General features: G+C 38.0%; 1 protein-coding gene across 1 annotated transcript in view; it reads left to right on the top strand.

The window, feature by feature from the left end:
• The window catches only part of APBB1IP (amyloid beta precursor protein binding family B member 1 interacting protein), a 93,843-nt gene that overhangs the window by 35,237 nt on the left and 43,920 nt on the right, over positions 1-14,686 (top strand). Inside the window, exons 3-6 of the mRNA XM_031444639.2 lie at positions 2,049-2,120; positions 5,854-5,941; positions 9,187-9,479; positions 12,112-12,189. Of these exons, the coding sequence (XP_031300499.2) occupies positions 2,049-2,120; positions 5,854-5,941; positions 9,187-9,479; positions 12,112-12,189 (531 nt within the window). The remainder of the gene's footprint in view (positions 1-2,048; positions 2,121-5,853; positions 5,942-9,186; positions 9,480-12,111; positions 12,190-14,686) is intronic.

Raw genomic sequence — 14,686 nt, 5'->3', positions numbered from 1 at the left:
GTTGAAGACAATCTGGGAAGATTGGGCACTAGCTTTGTAAGGTGGAGATTTGGAGGATATGCACAGATTCGCTCTAGATGACCTGTACACTCGCATTCCTTCTGATTTCTCAGTGTCGATGCCATTCTGAGTGGTTACTGTTACCATCAATCAACCTGGCTTCTAGATCAGTTCTTGGAACATGGTGCTAGATAAATGTCATCCTCCTCCTCATCATCATTACATCTCTGTCCTTTGAAGAATTTTTTTTTTAATCATTCAGGCTAGTTTTAAGTAAGCAGAGTCAGTACGACAAAGGCATTTTATATGCGTATCTTATAAAGAGACAGAGAAACCCTAATTAGCTGAAGCTATTAAGTATGAAAAGGTATTATTGCTCAAGTATTAGTTTGAAGTTATGGTAAAGGGAGAACTATAAGTCTGCAAGATCATGTATTCGAGGAAAGATCTGCCTTGACTTTGCCTCTTTTAGCCAAATAATTTTTTTAATTGAAGTATAGTTTCTGTACAATATTATGTAACTGACAGGTATACAATACAGTGATTCACAATTTTTAAAAGTAAAACTCAATTTATTGTTATTAGAAAATATTGGCTGTATTCCCCATGTTGTACAGTATATCCCTGTAGCTTCTTTTATACCTAATAGTTTGTACTTCTTACTCCCTTACCCCTATATTGCCTCTTCCTCCTTCCCTCTCCCCACTGGCAACCATTAGTTTGTTGTCTATCACTATGAGTCTGCTTCTTTTTTTTTTGTTTTATTCACTTGTCTGTTATATTTTTTATATTCTACATATAAATGATATCATACAGTATTTGTCTTTCTCTGTCTGACTTATTTCACTTAGCATAATGCTCTCCAAGTCCATCCATGTTGCTGCAGATGGCAAAATTTCATTCTTTTTAATGGCTGAGTAATATTCCAGTGTACATCTTCTTTATCCAGTTGTCCTTTGATGGACACTTAGGTTGCTTCCATATCTTGGCAATTCAAATAACTTATTTTAAATGCAAACACACACAAGTGTGTATGCAGAGATAATAGTATTATGGTTATAGTAAAAAGAAGAAAAAGCCTTGGTCTTTTAGGGGTACATATGGGTTATCTACATCAAAAAGATGAGTCATGAGTTGATCAGTGTTCAAGATGGACAATGAGTACACAAAAATCATTATATTATTCTCCCTACTTTGATATATTTAAATGTTTTCATATAAAATGATGGAAACAAACACACATATACACACACATAAATATTATTTGGCTTAAATGAGATGTGCTGACCGTCTACAATACATTACTAATCAGTGGCTGAAGGAGGCCTTGTAATCTCTCTCCCAATGCCCCGATTCAGCCGTGCCAAAAACGTCAGGAAGAGAGCAACTAGTTACACCTCCCAAGGCGTCCTGACGTCATTGTATGGAAACGCTTTTCCTCTCTTGGACAATTCTTTCTACTGGTTCAGGCAGAGAAAAGTTATAATATAAAATACGCTTTATTTCCATCTGTTGTCACTTGAAGCTGTGGCCATTTTACTTCTGTTTTGTCACCCTAATGCTTCCAAACAAATGTGCTGAACACTGCTGTTTCAGAGATTACTTTGTAAAGCAAGGAATGGTTTGGTAAATAATCCTACTCACTCCTGACATATTTTTATGTAGATTTTTAAGTGAAAATGAAGTTCTCCATCTCTCCATGCAATCCCCTGTGGCCTGAGGCTTTCTCCTTTCCCAATCAGGGTGTCCTATGGTGATGTGAATTCCAGAGTGATGTTCACTCTGTTGCACTTGGGCATCTGGAAAAACAGAGTCCAGTTGTCTCTCTGAGACAGTTCTTAGGGTTCGGTTCAATCTTGGACCAAGCAAATTGCAGGGAGGTCAGGCATGAAATTTCAGGCTGAAATGAATTTTCCTCTCCATAACTTTTTCTTCCTGACTTACTTGCCCGTGGATGGGGCTTTGGGGGAATAGAAAGAGATGGAACAATTACCCAAGGATCAGGCTTTTATTAGAGAGCATCTTCACCTGGATTTCTTCTTTTTCAGATGGGTGAGTCAAACGAAGATATAGACCAAATGTTCAGCAATTTGCTGGGAGAGATGGATCTTCTGACCCAGGTAAATTCCCCTTCTTAACTTTCAAATTAGAAAAAAAATAGAGTCACAGAATTTGAGTTTCATATGACAAGAGAGCTATTTCAAAAAAAGAAAAGACTGGAAATTGACAATATTATATGTTCCTCCTGTGAGGAACTGTGACAGCGGTAGGCAGAAAAATAAAGCTTTTTTCTCTGATCATACCCTGCTGAGTTCAGCTAATGGAATACATGGGTCACACATACGTTCTCATGCTCACCATGTTCAAACATTCAGCCAGTGGAGGAATTTTCCTCAAGCAAACTTTCCACAACCACCACCGCCGCTGAACAATTTCCCCTGAAGCCACCTTTCTATAAAAACTAGTCAGTTCATCACCTTCTACATAAAACACTAAAATAAGAATCATCCAGTATTCCTAAATAAGTCAGGGGTCTTAAAGATTTCTACAAAATAAATGAAGAATAATCTATATTGTTTAAAATATTATTTTAGGAACAATAAATCAATATTAGTTGGTGTCTGCTTGTATAAAATTTGAGAAAATTTAAATTCTATGAAAAAAGAGACAAAAGATGGGAGAACAGGCTTAGAGAAAAGGGGTTCTGACTAATGACAGGTGTCCTGGATTTGCCTTCACATAAGGCCTTTCTGGGTTTTGATCTTTTCTTTATTGTGCTCGAGTGCATGTAGTCACAGGGTTGGTGTGGCTAAAACTGGTCTCCGAACAGGTAGGTCAGGGTAAAAGTAAGTTTTGGAGTAAAGTAAAGCCCCGCTTTGTCCCTGGGTCTAAAATCTGTTCTTTGATTCAGCCGTTTTCAGCTGCCCTTTGGGGTGATCGAGTGTCTTCCCAGCCGTTTGAAAAGCTTGTGTTTTGATCCCCACTTGTGAATTCTGTGCCTGTTCTATTCTTGAAAACAAGAGTGGGGTTGAAATGGATGGATTAGCTGTAGGCTTCCTAATTTTTCAAAATAAGCAAAAATCAAGGAACTAAAATACAATAATGTGATAATTACTTTTTTTATCTTGAAATAATTTCAAGCTTAGAGAAAAGCTGGAAGAAAAATACAAAGAACTGTCATTTACTTTTCTCCCAGATTTCTCATTAATTAGCATGCTACGCCATCACCACCACCGGTCTGTTTCTTTCTCTTTGTCTTTGAGTGTGTGTGTGTGTGTGTGTGTGTGTGTGTGTATGAGATGTATGTGTCTACATAGATATCTATACACATAAAGTCTAGAAACCAGTACGTATATTAACTGGACATTTTGTGGGGAAGGGGGATGAAGTCATTTCTACTATTTATATACAAAAAAATTTCAAATACACAGATTGCCAGAAAAATATGAAAAAGGAGTAATGATACATTAATACAGGTTCATGAAACAGAATTAGATATAAATAGAAACAAGAATTTAAAATCTGATCATAGTGGCATTCTAAATAAGTAGCAAAAAGAATTATTTAATAAATTGTGTTAGGTAACACATCTAAAAAAATCAAAAGCTGAATTTCCCCCTCAGACTTTACACTAGATGAGTTCCATGAATCACAGATCTAAATATATGAGATACATAGAGAAGATAACATGAGAGAACTGTTTATACATTTTGAAGATGTGGGTAGCTTTCCTAAGCAAGAAATGGATATCTACAAGCCATAAAAGAATGAAATATTTAAATACATAAACTTCTAAATTTCTACATGTAAAAAATAAACTATGAGTTCATAATGATACTAGTAAAAAGCAAAAACAACACTACTTTATTGGTTGCCATTGGAAATTGCCAGACATTAACATATTACTCTGAAAACTGATAAATAAAGGAAAGAATCAAGCATTTATGTCAGTCTTTCTATAATCCTAGTCAAACCATATTTCAGAGTGAACAAATGATTGATGAGAGAAAGTTCTTCTTTATGGAAGAATTCCAATTAAACATTGAAAAAGAATGAAGAGTTAGAAAATCACCATCACGCAGCTTTTAATGAAATACGTTTTCAAGCATATGATTTGGGGGCTGCTTTTTAAAATTTTATTTTGTATTGAAGTGTAGTTGATTTACAGTGTTAGTTTCAAGTGTATGGCAGGGGAACTCAGTTATACATATACATACATATGTCTTTTCAGATTCTTTTCCATTATGGCTTATTACAAGACATTAAATATAGTTCCCTGTGCTATGCAGTAGGTCCTTGTTGTTTATCAAGCATGTGACTTTTAGGGAGGTTACTGTGGAACAGTCTTCTCAAACTTCAGTCATTCACATATCATCTTTGTGATCTTTTGCCTGTCTTTATTATTTTCTTAATATTTGTCTTTAATTGATTTTTTAAATTAAACTGCATCTCAATTAGGTTAAATATTCTAACTTAATTTTTCTTAATAAACATCCAAAGTTGATACACAATAATTTAAAATTTGACTTGTGACTTTGTATATGACCTAAAATCGTTTGCGAGGCCACACCAGACATACAGAGAGAAATGTTCCCTTCTTGTTGGGCTTTGAATGACTTTCCTGTGATTAAAGGAGTTCCCTCCTAAAACCGTTTCCTCTCTCTTCTTTCCCTCTCTGCATTTTACTCAAAGTCTGGTATATCACACATTCATGTATTCGTATTTTGTTAGAGAACTACTTCTCATTTCTTTGGGTAGCATAGTAAATTATATTCCTGAGGGGAAAAAAAAAATGAGTTGGCTACACTCATTGTGATGTCAGGCTTCAAGTTATAGCATTTAAAAATCAACTAACTGGTTAATGAATTTTTTTTTTTTTTACTTTCTTTCACTAAATTTTTTGTCCTCTTATTCACCCCCATTGTTTCTCCATCAATCTTCCCTTTTCTCGGCAACTTTTGCATGGTCATCCTGTTTTTTTAAATGAATTCTGGGGTTTCAATCACTTTTCCCTGCATTTTATCCTTGATTCTAACTTGCTTGGGTTCATTTTTTTTTCTTAACGTTTTGATTAATGGTCTTTTTTTTTTCCTACTTGTAACTGGTTATACCTCATTAATTACCCACAAACATATAATGATTGATTTCCTTCAGAAATTTAAGACACGAACAAGGATATTTTTTACCAAATCAAATTAATGTCAAAGGAAGCACTCACTTTCATGAAAACATTCATGTATTAAGAACCAGTGAAACCACTTCTCAAACTATGTAAAAGTATTTTTAGAAATTTAAATTATATGTGTAATATAGCCTTTAAATCATCAAAGAAGTCACTTTTTCAATTTAAAAATGTTATTTACAAAATAGTAATTTATTCTGACTTAATTTCTTTTTAACAAGAGTTTTATTAAAAATAACAGGATTAAAATCTTACTCTATAATAGCAGACTGCCTCCTGAAATAGCTTTTATCTTTGAGTGATTAAATATTCCTTTCTTTGGTGTCATAACTTAAGTCCTTACAGAATTGGGTGTAGTGGGTGTGTCATAAATGCATCAGTACAAGAAATTTTTTCTGTTGTTTTATAAAAATGAACAATCTCATTCTCATCAGTCTCAGTTGACCTATTTTGTTTCAAGATGTACCTTCTAGCATAATTTTTAACTTGCAATTTTCTGTAGGGGGAAAAAATCACCTAAAACATGTTCAAGTAAGAATAGTTTTTTAAGAACATATGTAGAGAAAAAAGACATAAACAAAAAAAAATGTCATTTTACTTACTGATTCAATTGCACTGCAAAAATGTTAGTATCATGAATAACTTTGGGGGATGATGATCTCTTTTCACAGAGTTTAGGAGTCGACACTCTCCCTCCTCCGGAACCTAAGCCGCCCAGAACTGAATTTAACTATAGTGTGGGTTTTAAGGATTTAAATGGTAAGCATAATCATTTCTTTTCTTAAGTAATTTGAAATCATAATGGTGACTAAAATGTGTACAGAAGTCTAATTTTAAAAACAAAATTTAAGGAACCTGGACATCATGACAAGGATCATTTTTAAAGTCCTGGATTTTATTCAGATGGTGTTTTATTGTGCTTGGATTGAATTGAAAGGCCAAGAAGATATTTTTGCCTATAGTGAAAAGGAACACTATCCTGCATTTTCAGAAAGTCTAAAAACTATTTTTTTAAAGTAAAGAAAGTTTCTTATTATTATTAAGTCATTGGAGTAATAAGTTACAGTAGTATATGAAAATATTAATAAGGAAATTAATTCAAGGAGATTAATGAACTGCCCATTTCATCTTGATTGATAATATATGAATAGATGCATCAAGAATATTTTTATTTAATATATAATTAACATATAATATATTTGCTCTATTTGACATTTTTTTTATTCTCCCAGAGATCATCATGTTCTTTTACTAACAAAACTCTCTCTTCCTATTTAGTGCTTGACAATCTTTAGCCCATGTGCTATTCAGATTACAATGAATCCTAAAATAATTGCTCCCAAGTAAATGAGAATTCACTGCAACTCTTGAAAAAGGTTTTTCAAAGACTTGCAGTGCCTATCAAAAGAATGGGAAACAGGATAATAGAGAAGCCCAGTTACAGAAATCCAGAGTTCCAAATTTTATTTCTATCACTCACCCGAGTTCTGTGTTTCTGTCGTTTTCAATAATTTTTTGATAAACCCAAGGTGCCAATACCTGTATCTTGATAAATTATAATACATCTCTTCTACTTTCCCTCTTTTCCTATTTCCCATGTAAAATTATTTCTGTCGGTCATTTTCATTGCAGCATGGAATGATGGTAACATTCATGAAGTTTCAAAAAACCAACACACTTTTGTAAAATTATGACATTAATAGTGAACATATACTTGGACATGTGAACTATGCAGTTTTGCCTGACACTCTCATAACAACTGGATACTTTATCAGTTCAGTTAAAATTCAAATATAATCAATAATGTAGTTGTAGTCAACTCAACTAATGCTTTTGAAACACTTAGTACCCAGTATCAAAAAATTACTGAAAATGACGGAAACCAAGAAACCCAGCAATATATAAACATAATAACATGAAAGTGCAGTAACAAGAAACTCATGTCAGTAAGGAAACAAGACGATAAAGAAAGTACTGATGTATCCTGAAAATTAAATTTGTTGGGAATTAAAATAGAGATAGATTTTTTACCGTCTTCACTGAAAGCATTGCTTAAAATGAGTCAAAAAACTATTTCACCCAAAGTCATTTAGAGAATTAGTGACAGACTTCCAAACAGAATCCCTAGTTCCTTACCACTCAGTTCCATACTGATATGTTAGGATTATAATTTACTTTGGAAATTGTTAATATATATTAAGTGTGATTATGGGAATTTTGTCCCCAAAATCTTTCTAAAGGATTAAAATCATTTGCTTATGTGCCAAGAGTCACAATGTAATTGGTAACGCTAGAAAATTCTGACTGTGCTTCATTAGTTGAACATATCTTTTCTCTGGGGTTTTTTAAAATGAATTTCACTTAATTTTATGAAAAATTTATATGCCCAGAAAGTGATGGCTTAGAAGGAAACAAACCCTTTTTACACAGTTGGGAGATCCGGACTTCAGTCCATGTGCTGTACATATAACTAGCAGCGTGAATGTAAAATGCTCCAGGCTGTTTACGATAATGATGTTTGGCAATACATTATTTCACCATGCTTTCTGCTGATTTGTTACTGAGTAAGCTTCATTTCCACCACCCCCATTTCCTCCTAGTTTATGCTGCACAATGCAGCTAGAATTCTCCGCCTCATGGTCATCCTTTGTCCATGACACTCGCTATCCGGCGACTGCCTGATCTCAAAGCGCCCTGCCAACACGACTCCCCGACACCACTCCCTGTGTGCCCTGTGGTCTGACAGCTTTCAGGATCACATGTCTGACCCCCACCGGAGTCACACATGGCAGGAATCCCAGTGAGAACTGTCCCCCTCACCCCCACTCTGGAAATCCGGGGCTGCCCTTTCCTCTGACAGTGAGCTCCCAGCAATCTGTCTTACGAAGTCTTTACCAGTCAATTCCAATTTAAAAAAAATTTTTTTTAACTCCTAAACTCCCTTAGTGCTTTATTTCCTGCTGTGTGTCGTTCATTGCTCTTTGTGTGGTGTGAGAGTTCCTACATTGGGAAGGCTGCCCACAGGAACTCCAAGTCTCAAGGAACAGTAAATAAATCCTAGTGGGTGAGATCTACTTTTTTCCAAATATATTGACCAGTGGTGCTCTGTCTGCCCTCCAAAGACCTGAGGAGGACTTTCCAACCATTTCCAACCTCTCCCCTCCCCTACTTTCTAAAATTCTAAGATCTTGTACTAGAATGTACAAGAATTCCCTACTTCGGTATTCTAATCACAGGCTTGGATTTGACTTTACTTATAAGTGACCTGTGAGGTCCCCCCAAATAGGGAAGATATTTCCCTTCCCTCCCCCCTCTTTTTTTCTTTTTTGAAGGTAAAGAATTTTTTTAACTTTATTGATATTTAACTGACAAGTAAAATTTAAGATATCTGAAGTGTACAACTCCATGATTTGATATACATATATATTGTGAGAGGGAGCCCCCTAATCAAGTTAACACATTAATCACCCCACATACTTAACTTCTGTGTGTGTGTGAGAACATTTGAGTCCTACTCTCTCACCAAATTTCAGTTATACAATACAGTGTTACCAACTCCAGTCATCAAGTTATACTTGGATCCTCAAACCTCATTCACCTTGTAACTGAAAGTTCAGACCCTTTTATCATCCTCTTCCTATTTCCCCCACCTCCAGCCCCCTGCAACCAGTGCTCAAATTTACTTTCTAAAATAACCATCTTTCATGGCGTTTAAGGGTACAAACTTGTGAGAAGTAATAAACTAGCCATAGAGATTTAATGTACAGTTTATTAAACACAGACAATAATATTGTAAGCGTGTAATGTGATAACTCTCCTTACAATGGCAACCATATTACAACACATAAATGTATCAAAGTAACACACATACACCTTAAATTTGTAAGTTACATGTCAAATGTATCCAATAAAAATAAATGATAAAAATGAAATAAAATTACCATCGTTCCGATTTTCCAGGTGCAAATCGTTGTTCTGATGGTTAATGTGATTTCTCCTATCAGAGTCCTTAAACGCACTTGAAGACCAGGATTTAGACGCTCTCATGGCGGATCTGGTAGCAGACATAAGTGAGGCTGAGCAGAGGACAGTCCAGGCCCAGAAAGAGGCCTCTTTGAACCGGCCTCCTTCGGCATCTCTGGAAGTTCCAGGTTTCAGTGGTGCAGCTTCTCTTGGTTACGGAGCAAATGTTGCTGCAACAAGTATTGGCCAATGTGAGGATGACTTACCACCTCCACCGGCTGACCCCATGCTAGACCTTCCTCTGCCACCACCTCCTCCTGAACCTCTCTCCCAGGTATGTCCGTGGGGCCAGTGATGGCAGGACTCTTGACTTCTGCCACTCACAATCTCTTTCTTCAAAGTGACAGTTACATTCATGAGTTTATCTGCCCAGAGCTCTTGAGATAAAAAAAAAATGAGGATCCCGGATGTGCTCATTGCAAAGTCAGAGTCCTCATAAAAGGACACACTGGTGCATATAAAGGATATATTAGGACCATATTCACAAATTATTACAGTTTGGCAAAAATCTGTATTTGTATGCCACACTCCTTGATAATACTCAATCTTTGGAGGTAATGTTCTATTAACTTGGTATGAACTGTGGAAATGATGTATTCATTTCTGTGACCCTGGTCCTAGCTCAGTGCATATAGAATTGGAGGCCTTCCTTACGTATTTCTGAATATCGCTGAATCTGGCAGCTGTGTTCAGAAGGGCGAAGAGATCTCTGTATCACTTGTTAGGTCAAAGTTGGGAGGGGCGTTATGGGGCAGGTAGGTGAAGAGGACTTGATGTTAGTCACTTTCTGAATACCAGGAAAATAAACAGGTGGGAAGTTCATATCATCTTTATTTGGGGTGTTGACTTATGTCTCTCATCAAAGCAAGAAGGGCACTTTTAAGGATTTTTCTTAGCGTAAAGCCATTTTAAAAATATGTTAGTGGGGGAGGGTATAGCTCAGCAGTAGAGCACCTGCTTAGCATGCCCAAGGTTCTGGGTTCAACCCCCAGGACCTCCATTAAAAGTAAATAACTAAATAAATAAACCTCAGTACCCTCCTCAAAAAAAAGTGGTTTAAAAAAAAAAGTATGTTAGAGTAGAACCTAGCTGTATTTCCTGTGGCTTCTGCATTTGCTGTGCTGTGTGATTAAGATTAGTATTCATAAATACAATTGTAGTAACCTGGACATTTCCTACAAAGCCTTTTGGATGAACAAATATGAAATATAAATCAAATATTAAATCCTACTTATTGCTCTATTGTGTAATTATTGTATAAAAATTATTTGAAAATTGGCAATCCATAGAGAGCAGAGGCTCTTTTTTCCCCAGTTTTATTAAAATGTAATTGACGTATAATACTGTGCAAGTTTAAGGTATACGACGTGATGATCGGATACACATACGTTGCAAAATGATTACCACAATAAGGTTAGTTAACACTTTCATCACCTCATAAAATTACCTTTTTGTTGTACGTGTGGTGGGAACATACAAGATCTACTCTCTTAACAACTTTCAGATTTAGGACACAGTGTTGTTAACCATAGTCACCAGGCTGGGTGTCAGCTCCCCAGAACTCACTCAGCTCCCCGCTGGAAGTTTGTATGCTTTGACCCACCTCACCCTATTTCCTCTCTCCCCTAGTCCCCGGCAACCACCATTCTACTCTCTATCTCTGAGTTCAGCTTTTTCAGTGATGCCCTCAGGGTTCATCCATATTGTCACAAATGGCAGGATTTCCTTTTTTCTGGTGGATAAATAGTATTTTATTGTATATGTATACATTTTCTTTATCCGTTCATCAGCCTCAGACACAGGTTGTTTCCATGTCTTGGCTGATGTGAATAATGCTGCCGTGAACAAGGGAGTGCAGGTCTCTTCAAGATGGTGGCTTCGTTTCCTTTGGATAAATGCCCAGGAGTGGAATTGCTGGATCATAGGGTAGTTCCACCTGTAATTTTTTGAGGAATCTCCATATTGTTTTCCACGGTGGCTGCACCAGTTTACATTCCCACCAACAGTGCACACTTCCCCACCAACACTTGTTATCTCTTGTCTTTGATAATGGCCTTTCTAAAAACAGAGGCTCTTAATACAGGGTCCATGAAGATTTCAGAGAGGCCATGACACTCAGCTGTATGCAACGTTGAATACATACGTGAAGCTTCATGGGTTTCAGGGCTTTCAATATATTCCTTGAGGGGATATGTGGCTCAAAAACAACATGAGAACTACTGGTATAAGAATATATATGTCCACTTTCAAGTAATTAAAATGCAACCAGAACGGCTCATTTCCTTATCATTATAAATAGGTAGGAGAGCCTTAATAATCCTATTCTAAGGATATTAACATAAAAAAATCTAAGGGTTTTGGGCTCATAAAATATTTCATTCTCTTTTCTGCCTGCTCATGTATGTTTGTCAATATTGGGGTTTTGGGTTTTGGTTTGTTTTTTTTGTTTTTTTGTTTTTTGGTGAATTATAGATTTCAGTTTGAGTGTAAGTCTTAACTCTGGGTAAGTTAAAGACCCCTTTAGGAATCTAATAAAAACCAGGAATCCCAGCAAACGCATACTGATCTAAAAGAATGTATATAATTTCAGGAAGTGCTCAGTTCCCTTGAGATTAACCTAGAGATTTCTCAGGTTAGACCCAGTTTTGAGCCAGAGACTTTTGCAGACTATGTGAAGCCCTGAATCATCATTCAATCTTTGAAGTTACTATTTCTAAGATATAAAAGGTGACTGTCTTCTGTATCTCTGGGTTTAAGATTCTTTTACTGTCACTTAAATTCTGAAAATCATGCACGTGAAATTTGGTGCCCTATAATACAGCCTTTCGCCAGAAGACACCAGTGATGGCATGGGTACCCACTGGTATTATTTAATGGACTGTGTTGAATGTCTTGCTGTTTCACAGGAAGAAGCAGAAGCTCAAGCCAAGGCTGATAAAATTAAGCTGGCATTGGAAAAACTGAAGGAGGCCAAGGTCAAGAAGGTAAACTATGAGTCATTTTTGCGTGGGGGCAGTCAAATTAATGACATTTTATTATGCCTGAGGATAAAAAAGTTTTAAATTTTGAGCGATGCTTCCCAGATAGTTGTGTTGTTGTTGTTGTTGTTGTTGTTGTTGTTTTAATTCAAGGACAAAGACAAGTTATTCTTTTCTGTGACATCAGTTGGCTCATTTGTGATTGATAAATCTGGGACACTAAGACAGTGGACATGTGGAAGTTTCCAAGTCTCTACCTCCAGGGCTCCCTCCCCTAAGGATGCCCCCTGGGTTCTGCTTCCTCTTGGATAACTGCCCACCCTCAGCTGGGTCAGAGTTCGACATCCATTGGCATCACTTATTTCCATGATTGTTTCTATGCATTTTTAATACCTGCCCTAGATATCCAAGGTCGCTCCCAAAGTACCAAGTGTTCTTTTGGCTAGTGCTGTGTGTTCAAAGCTGCAAAGGTTTTGAGTGACCTGCTCCAACCCTATTGTCCCAATAAGCCTGTAACTGATGGTGCCTTTTCTGTAGAGCATTGGTTTTTCCAGAGACACAGGTATCGTGTTATAACAGAAGCACATGCGTTTAACCTCAGTAGAAGCATCTACCTAATAATAATAGTTAATTTGGTAAATTATGAATAAAACAAACAGCTTCAGTCCAACTCCTGACTCATACACCATGTCTGAGATGCAATAAAAACTTTTTACTTACAGTTGGGCGAGTTACTCTTTTTCATACTGGGCATTAGAGTGTATGTTTCTGCAGCACCTCTCATGGTTCCTTGAATGAAGGCATTCAATACGTGTTGACTGATATTTAATAAACATTCCTTGACTCTCCCAGGATCCAGACCTTCAAGTTTCATCTATGAGAATTTTTCCACATCAGTCTGGTTCCATTCATTTCAAGCTTGCATTTTTTTTTTTTTTTGCTGCTATTTTTCCTCATCTTCTACATGTGATTATGCTCTGTGGTCCATCATTGAACTCGTCCATCCTCAGTGGCCTTCTTGCCGCTGCTTGTACCCACTCCGGGAAACCCTGGTTCAGTCCAGCTCCCCGTCTACTCAGTGGGGGTCCTCCATGCCGCCTGAGCTTCCCCAGTTCAGTCATCTCCCACTAATCTAGAAAACTTTCTCCCCTGTCCTTTCTCTGGAAACCTCCAATACCTCCTTCCTCACTCACATTCTCTCAGCCGATGATGCTGCCGCCTGTTGCACTGAGAAAAGCCATCAAGAGGAAGGTCCCACCAGCTCCCGGCACATGTAGCTCCCCGCACATGTAGCTCCCCGCCTGCCCGCACCTGTGGCATGTGGTCCACAGTCTTTCCTGTTCTTGTGGGTGAACTCTCATGTTTCTAAGAGCAGCCTCCCCTCATGTGCTCCACTTCCCATCCTTTCATCTTGTCCCTCCTCTGCTCAGAAGCCTCCAAGGATGCCCCACTCACACAGCCAAGACCAGATCCTCACAACGATGTAAACCCCCTGGGTGACCTGGCTGCCTGCCGTCTCCCCATCACTGTCTCCCTCAGTCTCCGTTCCAGCCACCTGGTTTCACCGCTGCTCCTTGATGTTCTGGGCATACCCTTGCCTCAGGACCTTGGTGCTTTGTGGTCCCCCTGCCTCAAAAGCTCTCCCCAGACTCTGGTGGCTTCTCTCCATCCCTAACTAGATCTGGTCACCTGCTCAGTGCCACGTACAGTATCCCTTAGCATCCCCTGCTTTCCTTTCCTCCGCTGCGCTGTCACCATCCAGCGTACTCTCCGCTTGACCTGTTCATCTTGTTTATCCCATTTAATGCCTGCCTCCCCTCCCCACCCCCAGGGGAGCTCCTCTGGGAACTTTTTATGTTTTCTTCATTGACACATCCTCATCTCATAGAACCAGGGCTGGGGTACAGAGAGGGGAACAGGCAGGTGAGGTCCCTGCTTGTGTGGAGTTAAATTCTAGTGGGGCAGACAAGTGCTGTGAAGAACATAAAGCAGGAAGGAATGAGACTACCCAAGAAACGCTTTTTTTTTTTAAATTGAGGTAACATTAGCTTACAACATTATGTAAGTTTCATGTGTACAGCCCTGTATTTCTACTTCTGTGTATGCAACAGTGTGCTCACCACCAAAATCTAGCTTCCATCTGTCACCATCCAGTCAGTCCCCTTGACCCCCTGAGTAAGAGGGAAAACTGGAGAAGTTGTGGTCAGAGAGGCAAGTGGGGCCACCAGGCCTCACAGGCATGAGGAAGAGTCTGGAACATACTGTAAGTGCAGTGGGAAACCATTTGAGGGTTTTAACAAGGGATAATATACAGCTTTAAAAGATCATACTGGCTGTTTTGTGGGAAATGGATTGAAAGGGGATGGGCAAGGGCAGGGTGACCCGTTCTGTAGCCTTTTCTAGCACAAGCCTTCCCTGTAGACAGTCATGGGTGGAACTGAGTCACAGAGGGATGGCAAGAGAGATGGGCTGTCCTGGGTCACTGACTTTACCTTCGGAGATA

This window comes from Camelus dromedarius, chromosome 26 (genome assembly GCF_036321535.1).
Source record: "Camelus dromedarius isolate mCamDro1 chromosome 26, mCamDro1.pat, whole genome shotgun sequence".
In the NCBI taxonomy this organism is placed as follows: Eukaryota; Metazoa; Chordata; class Mammalia; order Artiodactyla; family Camelidae; genus Camelus; species Camelus dromedarius.
The sequence above is the reverse complement of the archived record's forward strand: the minus strand, read 5'-3'. Positions and strand labels throughout refer to the sequence as shown.